This window comes from Chiloscyllium plagiosum, chromosome 13, assembly GCF_004010195.1.
Source record: "Chiloscyllium plagiosum isolate BGI_BamShark_2017 chromosome 13, ASM401019v2, whole genome shotgun sequence".
Taxonomy (NCBI): domain Eukaryota; kingdom Metazoa; phylum Chordata; class Chondrichthyes; order Orectolobiformes; family Hemiscylliidae; genus Chiloscyllium; species Chiloscyllium plagiosum.
In genome coordinates this window covers 74,908,686-74,928,509 of record NC_057722.1, presented here as the reverse complement: position 1 = coordinate 74,928,509, position 19,824 = coordinate 74,908,686, and the positions used below count along the sequence as shown (strand labels likewise).

Here is a 19,824-nt window from a genome sequence, read left to right as displayed (position 1 = left end):
TCCTGATGAAGAGCTTATGCCTGAAACGTCGACTCTCCTGCTCCTCAGATGCTGCCTGACCTGCTGTGCTTTTCCAGCCCCACATTTTTCGACTGTGATCTCCAGCATCTGCAGTCCTCACTTTCTCCTAATAGATAAGGTGATAAAGTGAGCATATGGAATGCTGTTTTATTGTATGAGGTGTAGAATACAAAAGAATGGACGCAATGCTGCAAATGAATGAAATACTGGTTAGACCTGAGCTAGAATATTATGTACAAGTCTGGTCACTGCATTACAGGAAGGGCATAGTGGTTCTGTATAGAGTACAAAGGAGACTTACAAGAATATTGCCAGGATTTGAAAATTGCAGCCATGAGGAAAGATTAGATATGCTGAGGTTATTTTCCTTTGGGACACAGTATTAATTGTGGTGTGTAAGATTGCGAGGTGCCTAGATAAAGTAGATGGAAAATATCTGGTTCAAATATCAGGGGACACAGATTTAAGTTGATTGGTAGAAGGATTGGAAGGGATATGAGGAAAAACATTTTTTTGCAAAAGGGCAGTTCAGGCAGAGACCTCAATCACTTAAAATTGATTTATTCATTTAAAAATATCCCGGATCTGCACCTGACAGACCGTAACCTACAAAGCTAGAAGGCGAGATTTGAACAAACGCGACAGGTTGAATGGCCTCTTCCTGTGCCATTACCTTTCTATGTTTCTATAGTTAGTGGTTCAGATTTTTAGTCCCTTTTGAAATTATTGATTGGCACTCTTTTCCTGGCTTTGCTTTTATTTCTTAAATGTAAAAACACTAAGTTGTAGCTAATTTAGAATAATGGGTTCTCCTATGATTTTTGTACATCATAACAATTTTTAGAAATGAAGCCTCAGTGTTAACCCAACTGAGCTGTGGCCATGAAAATTCCACATTTTGTTCAGGCTCCAGTTTCTCTGTTTAGTCTCAATGGAGGTCTGTCAAGCCCATTTAGAACAGATGCTATTCAAAATGGGAGGCACGGTGGCTCAGTGGTTTGCACTACTGCCTCACAGCGCCAAGGACCCGGGTTAGATGCCTGCCTTGTGTGACTGTCTGTGTGGAGTTTGCACATTCTCCCTGTGTCTGCGTGGGTTTCCTCCTTGTGCTCTGGTTTCCTCCCACATTTCCAAAGATGTGCAGGTCAGGTGAATTGACCATGCTAAATTGACCATCATGTTGGGTGCATTAGTCAGGGGTAAATGTGGAGGGGGCTGGTTTCTGGATGGGTTACTCTTCAGAGGATTGGTGTGGACTGGTTGGGCTGAAGGGCCTGTTCCACACTGTAGGCAATCTAATCAAAATAAAACAGCCAGACTCGCTGTCACAACAACAACTTTACAAAGCAGCATCTTGCTCTGAACTTATCCAGTTTGAGTTTTTAGAACATGCTCATTAAATCTGCCACAGAAAGTTGTTGGAAGTGTATTGGCATGTTGGCTTCAATTCTTGTGACATCTCGGCCTTTATTGCTCGGAATATGGACTACAACAGACAAGAAACCTTGCTGCGGTTGTTTATAGGACTTTTGTGAGACCACATTTACAGTATTGTGCATGGATTTGGGCTACTTATCTAAGAAGCGATACACCTGACTTGGAGGTAGCACACTAGAATGATTCCTGGGATGAGATTGTCATCCATTGTGAACAAATTGAATAGAGTGGACACAAGCTTTCTAGGGTTTAGAGGAATGAGAGGTGATCTCATTGAATTGTTGAAGATTTTGAGGGGACATTACTGAATACTTTCTGAAAAGCCATGATCTTACTGAATGGTGAAAGAGGTTCAAAAAGCAAACTGTTCTACTTCTATTCCAATTTCTTATTTTTGTATGTTCTTAAGCTCACCTTTAACAACATGATAAGTGTTGGTTACCTCCAATCAACCTCTCTGGCTTTGAAAATGAACAAATACCTTGTTCATGCCCTCTTTCTTAATCCAATCTTCCTATCGCTACTTATTCTACTTTCTGTACCTGCTTTGATGTTGAAATTGTTGCCTTTATTTTTCCCCCTTCTCAGCCCTTTCTGTATTTAACTTTTAATCCTTCAATCTGATTTGCAAAGGAGATACCAAGTGGAATCGCAGGTAGACAGGATAGTGAAGAAGGTATTTTGTATGTTTGCCTTTATTGGTCAGTGCATTGACTATAGGAGTTGAGATGTCATGTTACAGCTATACAGGACATTTTTTAGGCCATTTTTGGAATACTGCATTCAATTCTGATTTTGCTGCTATAATTGGTGAATTGGTGCAGAAAAGATTTATTACAGTGTTACCAGGGGTTGGAGGGTTTGACCTAAAGGGAGTGATTGAGTAAAAAGGGGCTATTTTCCCTGGAGCATTGGAGGCTGAGGCATCATGAAGTCATGAGGGGCGTGGGTACGGTGAATAACCAGGACCTTTTTCCCAGGGTAGGGGAGTCGAAAACCATAGGTTTAGGGTGAGAGGGAAAAGATTTAAAAGGGACCTAAGGTTTGTGTATGGAATGAGCTGCCAGTGGAGGTGGTGGAGAGTGGTACAATTATAACATTTAAAAGACATCTGGATGGGTATCTGAATACAAGGGGTTTAGAGGGATATGGGCCAAATGCTGGCAAATGAGATCAGATTAATTAAAAATATCTGGTTGGCGTGGATGAGATGGACCGAAGGGTCTGTTTCTGTGCTGTACATCTCTATGAGTCTATACCCTCATGGTTATTTTATCAGGTTGTCTTTGTTGTGCCTTTCTCTCTGCACAAATTCAACTTATTGATGGGGGAGTTTCTGTTTGAGCTGAAGGGTGCAAGGCAAGTCTAGCTAATGGCAGATGCATTTAGATGCTCTGTGCCTTAAATATAGCCTATTTGTTCAAGTCATCAGAACAGATTAGTTATTGGGTTAGCAGCAACACAGAAAGTTCTCAACTTAGCTATTTCTAATCAACCCATCCCAGACATGTAATGACACACCTCTGGAGTAGGTGGCACATGAACCCAAGCCTCCTGACTTAGAGGCAAGGTTACTATCACCACATCACAAGAGCACCTAAAGAGAGCTCTCTATTTATGCTTCAATAAGAACAGCTTGAGAGAACATGAATAACTTTGGAATTGCTCAAGTAACGATACAAAATATATGACTGAACACTGTCGGGACTCTGCCTGTGCAGTACCAAGGAACTAGGGGTAAATGGACAATAATAGACTTGTGCTGTCAGCCTTCAATTTCCCAATACAACAGAATTGGTCAGTCATCTATCATTGTTTAACAGTCTCCTGTGAATCCCTTGCTGGGATCTTTCAGAAAAAGGGTACAGTTCCATTCCAGTCAATAACAGCTCCTTCCCACTTGGTGCGAATGGTCATTTCTACCGAGGGGAACCTTTTCTCAGGATCTCCTTCCTCCTCATGCATCCCATCCTCCCAGTGATGAGAGTGAGTATCTACAAGAGAGGGTAACATTAACATTAGAGAATTCTGTCGACAGTGTGAGGCAAGGAGATCTGAGGGACGCGAGGTCTAATTAGTGAAAGATGCAAGAACGTTTGAAGCAAATGTGATGATGCTAGCCATTTAACAAGGTGATGTTGTCCTTGGTTTTATTTTCAGAGATGTTGTAAAAGACCCAGACTCTGAAAAGTTCAAGTTGAATGGGTTTTAGGGCCAGTTTGATGATAGCTAACAGATAGTGTCTTAGGCAAAAGGCTTTCAAGTTCTACAAAAAAAATTGTACAATGAAAGGGGAGTGGCCAGTTCTCCCAGCCCAGCTTTTCTCTGGTTTGGTTTGGTTTGGTTTGGTGTTTGGCAGTCTATTCACTGAAAGCAGGCAGTTGTGATGTTGCTGGATCCAAAGAAGCAGGTCCACGCTGATCCTCCTCTCTCTCTCTGCCCTCTCTCCTTTAAGACCCTGTGTTTGATTTTACCTTTTGTGCCAAGGGGTGTTTAAGGGGATTGTTGCAAGTATTTGGAACAGCATCGTTAAGTTGTGATAATCTGCTGGGTTTTCTGATAGGTTGCTATTATGTATTTCATTCTCTTTTGTTTGTGTTTCATTTTGTAATCTTGTAAGTAAATTCTGTTCTGTTTAAAACTAAGTGGTTTGACCAGCTGCATCCCTCCCAGAATATCTGCATTACACCTGCTTAAAACAAATGGATATGTTAGGGGGTTTTCTGAAAATGTTTTGAGGGGGTCTGGCCTGGTCCATAACACAAACAGCTTACAGAAAGAGGTATAGAACTGATGTGACACAGGAGTAATGTAGCAGAGTGAAATGAAGGCCAGAAAACAATGAAATATTCTGGACAGATCAGTGAGGTGAAATTTCTTCAGCAGCTTCCTTCAGGGAAATCAATGGAGGCTCCCACTCTAACCTGGAGAAATCATGTCTCACTCTCTATGTGTGACTTCTCATGCATTTTTATCTACACCCAGCCAATGTGCTGCAGTTATACAGGGCCTTGGTGAGGCCACACCTTGAGTACTGTGTGCAGTTTTGGTCTCCTAGTCTGAGGAAGGACATTCTCATTACTGAGGGAGTCCAGCAAAGGTTCACCAAACTGATTCCTGGGATGGCAGGGCTGACATGTGAGGAAAGACTGGATCAACTGGGCTTGTGCTCACTGAAATTTAGAAGAATGAGGGTGGATCTCATAGAAACATATAAAATCCTGATGGGATTGGACAGGCTAGATGTGGTAAGAATATTCCCAATGTTGGGCAAGTCCAGAACTAGGGGGGGTCACAGTCTAAGAATAAGGGTTATGCCATTCGGGACTGAGATGAGGAAGAATTCCTTCACTCAGAGAGTTGTGACCCTGTGGAATTCGTTCCCACAGGAAGCTGTTGGTGCCAGTTCATTGGATATATTCAAGAGTGAGCTGGACGTGGCCCTTGAAGCTCAAGGATATGAAGAGAAAGTGGGAGTGGGACACTGAGACGGCATGATCAGCCATGATCATATTGAATGGTGGTGCAGGCTCGAAGGGCCGAATGGTCTATTCCTGCACCTGTTTTCTATGTTTCTATGTAACGACAGGAAATAGGAAAAGAATGGAGGATTTCATCCCCAAGGATGTTTAAGGTAGTATCTGAGCGTCTTCTTGCTTGGATTTCCTGTTACATGTGTCATTTCTGAATTAAGGTTACCTTAACATCCGGTGACCATCTGTTATGCTTTTAGCTATGATCATGTGAAAAGTCACAAGCTAGACAGTGTGTGTGAATTTGCAAGCAACTTACACAATGCACCAACAATTAATGAGAAAGAGGTTGCATTTAGATGGTGTCTTTAATGCCCTCAAGATGCCTTACAGCACATCACACCAAAAGCAGATGTTGTTGTAAGAAATCTGGGAGCCATTGTGCGCACAGTAGGCTACTCAAACAGCAGAGCTGATGCCCAGATCATCAGTTCTGGTGGTCCCATTTGAGGTATGGACATCAGCCAGGATCCCTTCTTAAAATGTGAGATCTTGTACATCTATTGGCAAGGCCAGATAGCGGCTCATTGGAAAGAGCATGCAATAGTCCTGCTGTGCTAAAGTGCCAGGAGAAAGTGAGGACTGCAGATGTGTTGGAGGCAAGAGAAGTGGTCCTCGGTGGGTGGGCTGGAGTCTGATTGAGAAAGTGGGCCCAGAGGCGGAGGCGCCAGAAGAAATGTTCAAGGTTGCAATACGTGTCGAACCCATTAATCCGGGAGTGTAGAGTGATGAAGGTGAGGCCTTTGCTGAGGACTAAACGTTCATCCTCAGTGAGGGGAAGGTCTGGGGGTTTTGGAGGCGAGAGAAGTAGTCCTCAGTAGGTGGGCGGGAGGCTTGATTGGGTGGGTGTCCAGAGATGTTCTCTGAAAAGATCCACAAGTTGGCGTCCTGTATCCCCAGTGTAGAGGAGGCCACATTGGTTGCAATGGATACAGTAGATGATATTGGTGGAGTTACAGGTAACTTTCTGTCGGATGTGGAAGGATCCTTTGTGGTTTTGGACAGAGGTAAGAGGACAGGTTTTGGCGCAGTTTTTGCACTTTCTGTGGTGGCAGGAGAAGGTGCTGGCAGTGGGGTGTGGGCTGGTGGGGAGCCTGGATCTGACGAGGGAGTCGCGGAAGGAATGGTCTCACCAGAACACTGATAGGGGTGGGGAGAGAAATATATGTCTGGTGGTGGGGTCTGTTTGTAGGTGGCAGAAGTGGCAGAGGATAATGTAATGTCTACAGAGGTTGGTGGGGTGGAAGGTGAGGACCAGGGGTTTTCTGTCCTTGTTGCATTGGGAGGGTTGGGATTCAAGGGCAGTGGTGTGAAGAGTGGAGGAGATGCACTGGAGGGCATTGTCGACCACGTGGGAAGGGAAATTGCAATCTTTGAAGAAGGAGGTCATTTGATATTTTCTAAGGTGGAATTGGTCATCCTGGGAACATATGTGGTGGAGGTGGAGGAATTAGGAATAAGGGTAGTAGGGTGGGAGGAGGTTAATCTAGATAGCTGTGGAAGTCAGTGGGCCTGTAGTAGATGTCCATGGTTAGTTGGTCGCTGGAGATGGAGAAGGAGAGGTCCAGGAAGGGGAGGGAGGTGTCTACATGGTTCAGATGAATTTGAGGTTGGGGTGAAAGGTGTTAGTGAAGTTGATGAACTATTCAACCTCCTCGTGGGAGTACGAGGTAGCGCCAATACAGTCATTGATGTAATGGAGGAACAGGTGGGGAGTGGGGGTGGTGCCGGTGTAGCTGCAGATGATGGACTGTTCCAAGTACCCGACAAAGAGGCAGTCTTGGCTGGGTCCCTTTGGTTTGTAGAAAGTGGGAGGATTGGAAGGAGAAGTTGTTAAGGGTGAGGACTAGTTCAGCCAGGCAGATGAGGGTGTCAGTGGAAGGCCTTCGTTGTGGCGGATGGGTGTGTCCAGGGATTGGATGTTAATGTTGAAGATGAGGCATTGGGGGCCAGGAAACAAAAGCTTTGGTGGAGGTGAAAGGCGTGGGTGGTGTCCCGAATTTAAGTGGGGAGTTCCTGGACTAAGGGAGACAGGACGGTGCCAAGATATGCAGGGATGAGTTCAGTGAGACAATGGGTCGACCGGGGAAGTCAGGTTTGTGAATCTTCAGTAGGAGGTAGAAACGGGCAGTGCGAGGTTCACGGACAATGAGGTTGAAGGCTGTGGATGGGAGAACCCTAGGGGTGATGAGGTTGTGGATGGTCTGGAAGATGGTTTGGTGATGGGAGGTGAGGATGTGGTTGAGAGGGAGTAGTGTCTGCAAGTTGGCCCCTGGTTTCAGCGGTGTAGAGGTCGGTGCGCCAAACTACCACTGTGCCCCCCCCTTGTCAGCGGGTTTGATGGTGAGGTTGGGATTGGAGCGGAGGGAATGGAGGGCTGTGCGTTGTGAGGGCAGGAGGTTGGGGTGCATGAGGGGGGTGGATATGTTGAGGTGGTCAATGTCACAGCGGCAGTTAGAAATGAAGAGATTAAGGGTGGGGGTAACAGGCACCAACCAACCCCACTGCCCTGTCGTTGATCACTTCAACTCCCCTCCCACTTCTCCAAGGACATGCAGGTCCTGGGCCTTCCCCATCGCCAAACCCTTACCACCTGACACCTGGAGGAAGAACACCTCATTTTCCACCTTGGGACCCTGCAACCACACGGGATTAATGTGGATTGCACCAGTTTCTTTATTTCCCTTCCCCCCCACGGTATCCCAGTCCCAAGCCTTCAACTTGGCACCGCCCTCTTGAACTGTCCATCACCTTCCCATCCAATCACCTCTCCAACCTATCACCTTCTACCCCCCCCCCCTTTATCTGCCTATCACATTCTCAGCTACCTTCCCCCAGCCCCACCCCACGCCCATTTATCTCTCAACACCCCCAGCCCACAAGCCTCATTCCTGGTGAAGGGCTTATGCCCAAAACGTCGGTTCTCCTGCTCCTCAGATGCTGCCTGACCTGCTGTGCTTTTCCAGCACCCCACTTTCTGGGCTAAAGTGTCAGCCTAGGTCTTATTTTAAAAAAAATTCATGGGATGTGGGCATTGCTGGTGGGCCAGCATTTATTGCCTATCCCTCATTGCCCTCGAGAATGTGATGGTGAGCTGCCTTCTTGAACTGCTGCAGTCTGTGTGCTGTTGGTAGATCCACAATCCCCTTAGGGAGAGAATTCCAGGATTTTGACCCAGTTACAGTGAAGGAATGATTATATATTTCCTAGTCAGGATGTGCGTGAAGTTACAGGAGTAAGAGGTGAGCTCACAATTGTCTAATGTAGACTGCTAGCATGGAGCCAAATGGTCATTTGTATATTCAATTTGAAAATGTGTACCAATTGTTAGGGTGACGGTCTTTGTCTGTGATGGCTGGCCACTGTAAAAATACAGATCGAAGAGATGCTCCATCCTCCAGTCAGACAAGAGGAGCCGATTGGTGTTGAACAGCACACTGAAAGTGTCATTGATGTTGCATAGCCATATCGGGAGCTTGGGAGTTTTCAACATACTTCCAACCTGCCAAATAAACCACAGTCAGTTGCAGGAACCACTCTAAACATTAATCCACTGTGTTACAGATTAAAGGATGAGTTTTCTTTGTTGGTTTAACTTTGACTGCATTCCCTGACCTGTGGACCAGCGATTGTTTGAAACAGTTAAATTGAATCATACAGCACGGAAACAGACCTTTTGAACAAACCCATCCATGCTGACTACATCCTATCCTGTTCACTTACCTGTCCAAATATCTTTTAAATATTATAACTGTACCTGTCCCTCTGGAATTTCATTCCACAAATGAATCACACTCTCTGTGAAAAAGTTGCCCCTCTGGTCCTTTTTAAATCTTGCCCCTCTCACCTTCAACCTATGCCCTCTAGTGTTGGACTCCCCTACCCTAGGGAAAAGACCTTGTCTATTCACCCTATCCATGCCCCTCATGATTTTATAAACCCCTATAAGGTCACCCCTCGGGCTCCCGCGATCCAGGGAGAGAAGTCCTGGCCTATCTAATTTCTCAATAGTGATTCATTCTTCCCCAGTGTTACAGGAAACCTGAACATAACCAGGAATAATTGGAGAAGAGTCTGTGCTACTTCCAGGTCACATGGTATTCTGACACAGGCAAAGCAAATTGTATTTTGATAGCTCATTGGAGCATACAGGGCAAGAAATTATCCATCCTATCTGTGGCAGTTCTTCAAAGGGACTATCCAATCAGTTCCACACCCCTTGGCAGAATTTGATGGTGAGCCCGTGACAAAGACACTAACCATGACTTACCTGAGGCCCCGTCAGGTTACACTGCTGGGATTTCCACATTCTCCCACCACACTAGATTTGGTTAGGATATCTGGTTGGCATGGACAAGTTGGATTGAAGAGTCTGTTTCTGGGCTGTACATCCCTCTGACTCTGACTTCCATTCCCAACCTCCTCTGACTACCCGGAAAACAGTGATAAGGGCAGCAAGCATCTCTTTAGTGGCCAACAATTGGCTACTTAAGGGTCTCAATTGAGACAAAAGCAGGCAGACTGCTCTAGGCCTTATTTGCTACCCAGAAGGTCATGGTGAGGGTGTGAGGGGGTGGACAGCTCAGTTGGAGAAATACGTGAACCAGACTGTTTGCACCTTCCGTCAGAAGGGAACTGTAAAGTTCAGCCTCTGTTTTTTCCCTCACAGGCATTTTAATGTATGATTTCCAAAAATATATCCAATTTCCTTTTAAAAGCTACTATTGAAACTACCCTTATAGTCAAAAATCACATAACACTTTGTTATAGTCCAATAAGATTATTTGAAAACACAAGATTTCTGAAGAACACTTGAAGAAGGACCGTGGCTCCAAAAATTCTGTTTTCAAATAAACCTGTCAGACTATAACACAGTGATTTTTAACTTTATCTAATGCCAGCACCTCTACATCATGACCAGCCTTTTAGGTTGTGTATTCCACACGTGTAAAATAATTGTCTCCTCATCTCCCCTTTTTTATGCCAATTATCTTAAAATTATGTGTCAAGATGGAATACTCCCCACTTGCCTGATGGGTGCAGCTCCACCATCACTCAAGAAGCTTGACACCATCCAGGACAAAGCAGCCCACCTGATTGGCACCACATCCACAAGCATCCATTCCCTCCACCACCGATACTCAGTAGCAGTAGTGTCCACTATCTACAAAATGCACTGCTGACGTTACCAATGACCCGAGATATCAACTTCCAAACCCACAACCACTTCCATCTGAAAGGACAAGGGCAGCAGTTACATGGGAACACCATCATCTTTAAGTTCTCCTCCAAGCCACTCACCATCCTGACTTGGAAATATATTGTCACTCCTTCACTGTCACTGGGTGTCCCATGAGTGAATTAAAAAGTTTTCCTTTGGTCACCAACCCTCCTGCTAGTGGACAATGTGAGGCACTTAGTACCAGAAAGATTTAAGCTCTGCCTATCCAGATTAGCTCTTCCCATAACCCATCCTTGGCATCTCCTATCCAGATGTAAAGGATGGTTTATGGGAAGAGCTAATCTTTAGGCCTAGGATTGGTTATGTGTTCACAAGAGTAGCAGAAAAATTCTGAATGTTTGTTCCTATTGTTAAGATCATGTAGTTCAAGTAGCAATGTCTGTTTATTGTTCATTTGAGTCTGATGTCTCACAGAGACAATTTTTTATTTTTTGTTCACCCCTGTTAGGTGGGTGCTGTTTCTACTTGCCCTTGAGAAGGTGGGGGTGAGCTGCCTTCTTGAACCTTGCAGTCCATCAGGTGTAGGTTGACCCACAATGCCATTAGGGAGGGAATTCCAGGATTTTGACCCAGCCACAGTGAAGGACTGGTGATGTATTTCCAAGTCAGGATGGTGAGTGGCTTGGAAGGGAACTGAAAGATGATGGTGTTCTCATGTATCTGCTGCCCTTATGCTTCTAAATAGAAGTGGTCATGAGTTTGGAAGGCACAGTCGAGGGATCTTTGTTAGCAATGCATCTTGTAGATAGTATACACTGTGGTTACTGAGCATCGGTGATGAGGGAGTGGATGCTTGTGAACGTGGGGCCAATCAAGCCGGCTGGTTTGTCTTGGATGGTGTCAATCTTCTTGAGTGTTGTTTGGCCTGCACTCATTCAGGCAAGTGGAAAGGTATTCCATCACACTCCTGACTTGTGACTTGTAGATGGTGGACAGGCTTTGGGGAGTCAGGAAGTGTGTTCCCCATCACAGTATTCCTAGCCTCTAATCTGCTCTTGTAGCCATTGTGTTTATCTGGTGAGTCCAGTTCTACTTCTGGCTAGTGGTAACCTCTAGGATAATGGGGTTTCAGTAATGCCATTGAATGTCAAGGGGTAGTGGTTAGATTGTCTCTGGGTGGAGATGATCTTGCCTGGCATTTGAGCAGTGCGAATGTTAGACATATTGTAACTAGCAACTAAGTAAAACATAATAAAACAACACAGTTTAATCAAGTCAGAAACTAGTTCTACATGAACCACTCTGTGGCCATCCTTCCCTAAATGCAGCCAGTACCTCAACTAACACCAATAAGAAGATTAGGTGGTAGTGAACCTACCTGAGATGTTTCCAGCGGAAATCCACACTTACATTATACTCAAATTGCTGACATGCAACATTAAAAAATCTAAACTTTTCTCCTGAATTTACTCAATCAAGACTCTCTAGAATTTTGAATGATTTGAATGAAGGGCGGCATGGTGGCTCAGTGGTTAGCACTGCTGCCTCACGACACCAGGGTCCCAGGTTCAATTCCAGCCTCAGGCAACTGTCTGTGTGGAGTTTGCATGTTCTCCCTGTGTCTGCGTGGGTTTCCTCCCACAATCCAAAGATGTTCAGATCAGGTGATTTGGCTATGCATTAGTCAGAGGGAAATGGGTCTGAGTGCGTTACTCTTCGGAGGGTCAGTGTGGACTGGTTGGGCCAAAGGGCCTGTTTCCACACTGTAGAGAATCTAATCTAAATCTCCCCTTAAGTTTAAAGTGAATAATGACAATATCCCTGGTTTATTCGGCTGGGGAGAAAAAATAATTTTCATTCGGGGGTTAGTGGGGTACAAGGTTAGAATTTTTAAACAGTTGTATAAGATTATGACTTGTAGGTACACAGAGATGACAGAACTGTGCAGCAGATTTTATTCACAATGTCTTGAGATGTTGAGTCCATGTTCTAGCTCAGGTTTCTAGCTATCTCTACAGTTTATTAACTTTTCTTCCTGCCCACATCCAACCTTTACCATGCAGGCACAGTGAGCAACAATTGTAAGCAAATTTGTATAATCACACTCGGAACAATTGTAGCAACACAAACAAGTCAAGGCTAATACCTTCAGATCTGGTATAGACATGTCATATGCTTTACAGTTCAAATGCATTATAAAATCTCACTGCATTCATTTGACAGTTAGACAAATTGAGTTCTCAATGCGGGAAGCTTCCAAAAAAGGCTCCTGATAATTTGGTAACTTCTACGGCTAAGTGAGATTGCACATTTCCATGATTACTGCCTGGTCGTGATCAATTAGAGATACCAAGAAAATTAGCAGTCTCCTTTCCCACTGATTATCATAAAAGTCACGCAGTGCAACACAGAAACATAAGACTTGGCTCAACTGATCCATGCCCATTTTATTTATCACACTTTTTAAAGTTTTTAGATGGGATTGGGCATCATTGGCAGGACCTTCATTCATTGTCTACTTAGACCAATGGGTAGTTAAGAGTCAGCCATATTTCTGTGGGTCTGGAGTTGGATTAGGTCAGTCCAGGTAAGGATAGCAAATTCTCTTATATAGAAGACGGACACTCCTCTAAGCATGAAAGTTCATTAGTGGACCAACTTTTTAAAAATTCACTCATGGGACGAGGGCTTTGCTGGCTTAGGTAGCATTTATTACCCAGAGAGCATGTAAGAGTCAACAATTTTGCTGTGGGTCTGGAGTCACATGTAGGCCAGAACAGGTCAGGATGGCAGTTTCCTTCCCTAAAGGGGATTAGTGAACCAAATGGGTTCTTCCAATAACTGACAACGGATTTATGGTCATGGACTCATAATTCCAGACTTTTAAAAAAAATGAATTCAAATTTCACCACCTGCTGTGGCAGGATTCAAACCTGGATCCCCAGAACAGTCTCTGGGTCTCTAGATTAATAATTCAGCAAAAATACCACCACGCCATTGTCTCCCTAAATTTGAATGGCAAACAACGCATGGTTGCCATTAAACCAACTTTTTTGAAATTCCAGATTTCATTTAGTTCAAATGTCCCTATTTTCCATGGTGAGGCTTGAATCCCCATAAGTGAAACATTAACCTGGGGCTCTAGAATACCATTCCACTGAGATAGCTATCACATCAAATGAGAGGCTTATGATAATGCTCTACACAGTGTTGCTACAAGGCTTTGACCTTTCCCTGATCAGAAATGTCAACAGTGTAGTTTCTCTGTTTATAGCCCTGTATTGAAAGAATTGCATTAAGGAATTATCAGAGCCATCAGGGCACAGTTTATATAACTGTGTAGGAATAGTTTGTGATTGTGACCTTTGATAAACTGTGTGCACAGTGTCCTAACAGCTCTGTAACATAAATATGCCATTAACTACATCCAAGAGGCTCCAGTTACACTGGAACTGATCCACAAAGCAATGTTGTGCATCACTAAGTACATATCTTTAAAACCTCATTGCTTAATTCTTTAAGAAACTGTTGGTGCCTGAAATGCAATATCATCAACAGAATATCCTGCCTGGTCTGGTTATTTATGTGCAAAATTCTCACAAATAATTTCAGGGCCCAACAAATCATGATCTAATGGGTTCCTCAAAGAGTACCTAAAGAAAAGGTGGGAGGAATGCTTTGATTAAGCAGATGGTTAGAATGTGGAACTTGCTATCTCAGGACTAGTTCCGATGAAAGGTACTGATGGTCTGAAGGAGAGGCAGGATGGCTAGATGAGGGAGAAAGGAATGAGGCAAAAATCCTGGAACTCTTCTCCCTACCGGCCCCCAAAGCCCCAGAGACGGCAGCAGATCATAACATTGCATCTTCAATACTTTCTCAAGAGAAATTATTGATTGATTTATTGTTGTTTTCTCATGAACTGTGATACAGTGAAAAGTGTAGTTTTGCATGCCTTTCAGGCAGATTGTACCATACAAAATGCGTCAGGATAGCAGAACAGAGTGCAGAATACAGTATTACAGCCACAGAGGAGGTGCAGAGAGAGAGCGAGAGAGAGATCAGAATTGATGTTTGAGATGTTCATTCAAAAAGTCTGGTCACAGCAAGGGGACAAACTGTTCTTGGATCTATTCATACACGTATTCAAACTTTTATATCATCTGCCCAATGGAACAGGTGGTAGAGAGTATAACCGGGGTGGGAGGCATCTTTGATTATGTTTGTGGCTTTCCTGAGGCAGTAGGAAGTACAGATGGAGTCAATGGATGGAAGGCTGGTTTGTGTGATGGACTGGTAGGATGCTTTCTATAGTTCATCTATAAAAATTGCTAAGAGTCCTTGTGTACATGCTGAATTTCCTTAGCCTCCTGAGGACGTAGAGATATTGTTGTGCTTTCTTGACCATTACATAAGCGTAGGTGGACTAGGACAGATTGTTGGTGATCATCACTCACAGAAACTTGTTGTTCTTGACCATCTCCAGATCAGCTCCATTGATGAAGACAGGGGTGTGCCTCCCATTCCGTTTCCTGAAGTCAATGACCAGCTCAATTCAGGACAGGCAGCAGGTGCTGGTCTAGTCAGTGATACTGACCATCCAGTGAGAGAATAAAATTTGCAGCTGAGTTTGATGAAGTACAATGGAGGAGGGTGTGAAGCTTAAAGACCAGCTCTGTCTGAGTGGCCTGTTTCTGTGTTCCTTTATGAAACTTACAAAAAGTGAAGTGAAAGAAGATTTCTTCTCCTGGTAGTGCAGACTAACAGGTTGTGTCCCAACAGTAACCATGGTAACATCCAATCTTACAAAGCCTCATGGACTTTATACGTACAAGACTGGGGCATCATTTCAGCCTTCATTGCCCATCCCTAATTGTCCCAATTGAGAGAGTGGTGATGAGCTGCCCTCTTGAAATAGTGCAAGTTATACATGCTACAAAACAGCTAGGACCCTTTCTTAAAGAAAAACAGACATTTCCAGAGAAACTCAGCAGGTCTGGCAGATCTGTGGAGTTAACGTTTTGAGTTTAGTGACCTTTCTTCAGAATGAGTTCTGTTAACTCTGTTTCTCTCTCCACAGATGCTACCAGACCTGCCGAGTGTTTGGTCATTTCAATCTCTCTGCCCCAGGCCTCTTAGCCCATCCAGATACAAAAGCTTAAACACATTTAGATTAGATTCCCTACAGTGTGGAAACAGGCCCTTTAGCCCAACAAGTCCATACCGACCCTCCGAAGAGTAACCCACCCAGACCGATTCCCCTACATTTACCCTTGACTAATGCACCTAACACTATGGGGAATTGAGCATGGCCAATTCACCTGACCTGCAGATCTTTGGATTGTGAGAGGAAACCGGAGGAAACCCACACAGACACGGGGAGAACATGCAAACTCCACACACACAGTCGCCCAAGGCAGGAATCAAACCTGGGTCACTGGTGCTGGGAGGCTGCAGTGCTAACTACTGAACCACCGTGCCACCCAGCTGATTCAAGAACAGCTTCTTCCCCACTTTTATCAGACTTCTTAATGGACCTCTCAGGTTTTAAATTTAATGTTGATTTCACTCTTTACGCACCTTCTCTGGAGCTATAATATTGTATTCTTCCCTCTTTTTCTATTACCCTAATGCACTTTGTATGGTATGATCTGCTGTTCTGCACGCAAACAGAACTTATCATTGTACCTAGGTAAATGTGACAATAATAAAGCAAAGGAACTCTTGCGCTCATCTTTTGTCCTGACACTAGTTGTAGTTCCAGGAGCGGTCAGTGCACGTGGTGGTGCTCTTGAGCTAGAGGGCTGTTGACAAATGGATTGATCCACAGCTCTCCCAGGTAGGGCATCCTTGCCTAGTAGATGTAGAAAGCATACCTCCAGCCAATTAAATGGCCATGGGGAAGACATTGGGAGCTGGAAAGCATTCGCTGACAACCTTTTATGTGGGGTAGCAGATATCTCACTCCTGTTCAATCTTGCTGGCTTTCATGGAAATAACCAGCTTGGTGATTTTGGACAAATTTGACACAGTCCCACCTTTACAGCCTCAGAAAAATAAAAAAAACAAAGCACAGTAAGGTACCTGTGGGAGCCTCTCATGTTCTAGCTCATGTCTGTTCCAGTAGAGATACCCCACATCACTTCGGGCAAGGACTCCATGCTTTGGTTCTTTAAGCAGGACACCTTGGTTATCATATTGAAGGTCTCCATTGAAAACATTCGGACTAGCTCTCCCAGTGAGCATTAGGTTTATGAGGGCCTAAAACGATGATACAAAACAGAGATGAAACAGCATGTAAAGATTTTTAAAATGATGGTTTATTTTTGAAGGTGATGGGTAGAATTGGATAGTATTGTAAGTTACACGCTACCATTTTATTTCCAGGACTCCAACCGGACTGAGGAGGTGAAACATCCTATACATATAGATCTTGGGCTAAAGGAATCAAAGGGCATAGAGGAGAAAACAGGAACAGGGTATTAAGTTGGATGATCAGCCATGATCATATTGAATGGCAGAGCAGGCTCGATGGGCTGAATGGCCTGTTCCAGCTCCAATTTTCTGCGTTTCTAACCTAGAAAATTACTGTAGGTAAGATTTTTAGCTGTTTATAACATTACCACATGTCACAAGAGTGTTATCATTTGACTCCAGCTTAAGGAAGTTTTAGGACAGGCAAAAATGAAGATTTTATGGAATGCCTGAAAGTAGAAAAGGAGATCGAGAAGTGGTGAGTTTCACAGAATGACAGAAATGTTCTGGTGCTAAAGGAGGCCATTCGGCCCATCAGACCTACATTAGTTCTGTTACCTGGTGCCCAATCCCCTGCCCTTTCTCTGTATCCCTGCATGGTATTTCTATCCAAGTAACCATCTAATGTCCTCTTGAACACCTCTGGGAAGGAAATCCATAACCTGTAGCTTAAGCAGCCGAGAGAACAGCCAATGGTGCAAATCAAGCATGTGCAAAAGGTCAGGACTGGAGAAGTGCAGAGCTCTCAGGGCTTTGTAAGGTTGGTGGAGTTTACAGAGGCTGGGAAAAGTGAGAATGTACAGTGATTTGAGCACAAGGATTAGGAATTCAAAACTGAAGTGTTGCCAGACCATGAGCTAATCAGGTAAACGAGAACAAGTTTAAACAGGACACGGTACAAGTTATGATGTGGACCCCACCAGATTTTTATTTTTAAGAAACATATAGTTTAAAATATTAATTCTTACTTGTGTGCAGATGAAATTTCCCAGACTCAGCTGCAAGAGGTGAGAGGTTGTATTGTCCATATCAGTATAGAGCCTGCAAAAAGGACAAAATATCAGAAAGCAAACAACTCAACTCAGCACAAATCAACACAATCCAACAACACAACACAACACAACTCAACCTAACCTAACCGAAACCAATACAATCCAACCCAACTCAATACAACTCAACTCAACCCAATCCAACACAACCTAACACAACCCAACCCAATACAACTCACACCAGCGCAACCCAAACCAACACAACTTAACCCCAATCCAACAGAACACAACTCAACTCAACCCCAACCCAACCCAACCTAACGCAACCCAAACCAACACAAACCAATACAACTCAACCCCAATCTAAGACAATACCACTCAATTCAATCCAACCTAACACACTCCATGTTCAGCAGTTTCATAAATTGTTTACACTTCTGGGAAATTGATTGAAATGGACGAAAGGAGAGGGTGTGAATAGAACCAGGAAACAGTTACTGTTGGTATAAGCTGTACCATTGTTCATCACTTTATAAATCTGATGAAGGGACAGAGACTTGCTGCACCTTATGGGAAGAGAGGGTTAAAGAAGGATGAAGAAAAATTGAGTGACTTAAATGTAAACATTTCCTTTTCTACTCTTCCTAGTGCATCCCAATGAAAGCATAATACCATAACATTTGGCCTTTGATTAGATTACTTACAGTGTGGAAATAGGCCCTTCGGCCCAACAAGTCCACACCGACCCACAACCCACCCAGACCCATTCTCCTACAGGCAATTTAGCATGGCCAACTCACCTAACCTACACATTTTTGGATTGTGGGAGGAAACCGGAGCACCCAGAGGAAACCCACACAGACACGGGGAGAATGTGCAAACTCCACACAGAGAGTCATCTGAGGTGGGAATTGAACCCAGGTCTCTGGCGCTGTGAGGCAGCAGTGCTAACCACTGTGCCACCGTGCCACCCACCAGGTGATGGTTTCTTAGACTGTAAGACCATAAGAAGTAAAAGCAGGGGCAGGTTATTTAGTCTCTCAAACCAGTTCTATAGAATCTTGGCTGATTCAACATTCCTCACATCCACTTTCCTATATTTTCCTTGTAATCCTTGAATCCCTTACTGATGAGGAATCTTTCTATCTCAGCCTTAAATACACACAAGGACTCTGCTCCCACAGCTCCCACAGTTCCAAAGACTCACAACCCTCAGAGAGAAGAAATTCCTCCTCATCGCAGGCTTACACTGGTGTCCCTTTATTCAGAGACTACGCCCTCTGGTCCTAGACTCTCCCATGAGGAGAAATATTCTCTCAGCATTTACCTTGTCATGTCCCTTAAGAATCCTGAACAGAAAACAAAGAACTACAGATACTGGAAATCGGAAACAAAAATAGAAATTGCTGGGAAAACTCGGTTTGGCAGTATCTGTGGAGAGAAACCAGAGTTGATGTTTCGGGTCAAGTGACTCTTCTTCAGAATGTTCTGGAAAAGGGTCACTGGACCCGAGATATTAACTGGGCTTTCTCTCCAAAGATGCTGCCAAGTCGACTGAGTTTTCCTTTAAAAGTCCTACATGGTTCAACACGCACACCGCTCATTCTTCTAAACTCCAAAACCATTTAACATTTGCTCATAAGACACGAGGAGAATGTGCAAACTCCACACAGAGAGTCGCCTGAGGTGGGAATTGAACCCAGGTCTCTGGCGCTGTGAGGCAGCAGTGCTAACCACTGTGCCACCGTGCTGCCCACCAGGTGATGGTTTCTTAGACTGTAAGACCATAAGAAGTAATAGCAGGGGTGGGTTATTTAGTCTCTCAAACCAGTTCTATAGAATCATGGCTGATTCAACATCCCTCACATCCATACCAGGGATCAACCTGGTGATCCTTCTCTGAACTGCCTCTAATAAAATATCTTTCATTAAATAAGGGGACCAAAACTGTTCATGGTACTTCAAATGTGAATCCTGTCCTAAAGCTCTGTGGCATGGTACTTCCATACACTATTGTGCTGAACTATACGAGAAATATCATCTTACACATTTAACATGGATAGGACATTCTCTTCTCTTGATCAGTTCCTCTGGACCAAGGATGACTTTCTTCCACTTGAAAACTATGGAATTTGGAGTGATTAGAGAGTCTATTGCTTGAATCCACATGTCCTGCCATTGGGTTGGGGTTAAGGTTGGTGTTGGGGTTGGGTTTAGGTTAGGGTTAGGGTTAAGGTTAGGGTCAGGGTTAGGGAGATGATATTTGAAAAGGTGCATTAGGGTCGGGGTCAGGGTTACTGTTAGTGCTAGGGTTAGAGTTAGGATTGGGATCAGTGTTAAGGATAGGATTGGGATTAAGGTTAGGGCTAGAGTTAGGATTGAGATTAGGGTTAGGGTTAGGGGTGGG

At 44.1% G+C, this 19,824-nt stretch overlaps 1 protein-coding gene across 3 annotated transcripts in view; it reads right to left on the bottom strand.

Annotated features, from left to right (window-relative positions):
• Positions 1-2,650: 2,650 nt before the first annotated feature.
• Positions 2,651-19,824, bottom strand: part of mindy4b (MINDY family member 4B) — a 92,612-nt gene continuing 75,438 nt past the window's right edge. For all 3 annotated transcript variants that reach the window (XM_043702744.1, XM_043702746.1, XM_043702745.1), the window contains 4 exons: positions 17,397-17,469; positions 16,258-16,434; positions 8,313-8,493; positions 2,651-3,452 (listed from right to left, as the gene is read on the bottom strand). In XM_043702744.1, coding sequence (XP_043558679.1) covers positions 3,310-3,452; positions 8,313-8,493; positions 16,258-16,434; positions 17,397-17,469 — 574 coding nt within the window. In that variant the 3' untranslated portion in view covers positions 2,651-3,309. The remainder of the gene's footprint in view (positions 3,453-8,312; positions 8,494-16,257; positions 16,435-17,396; positions 17,470-19,824) is intronic.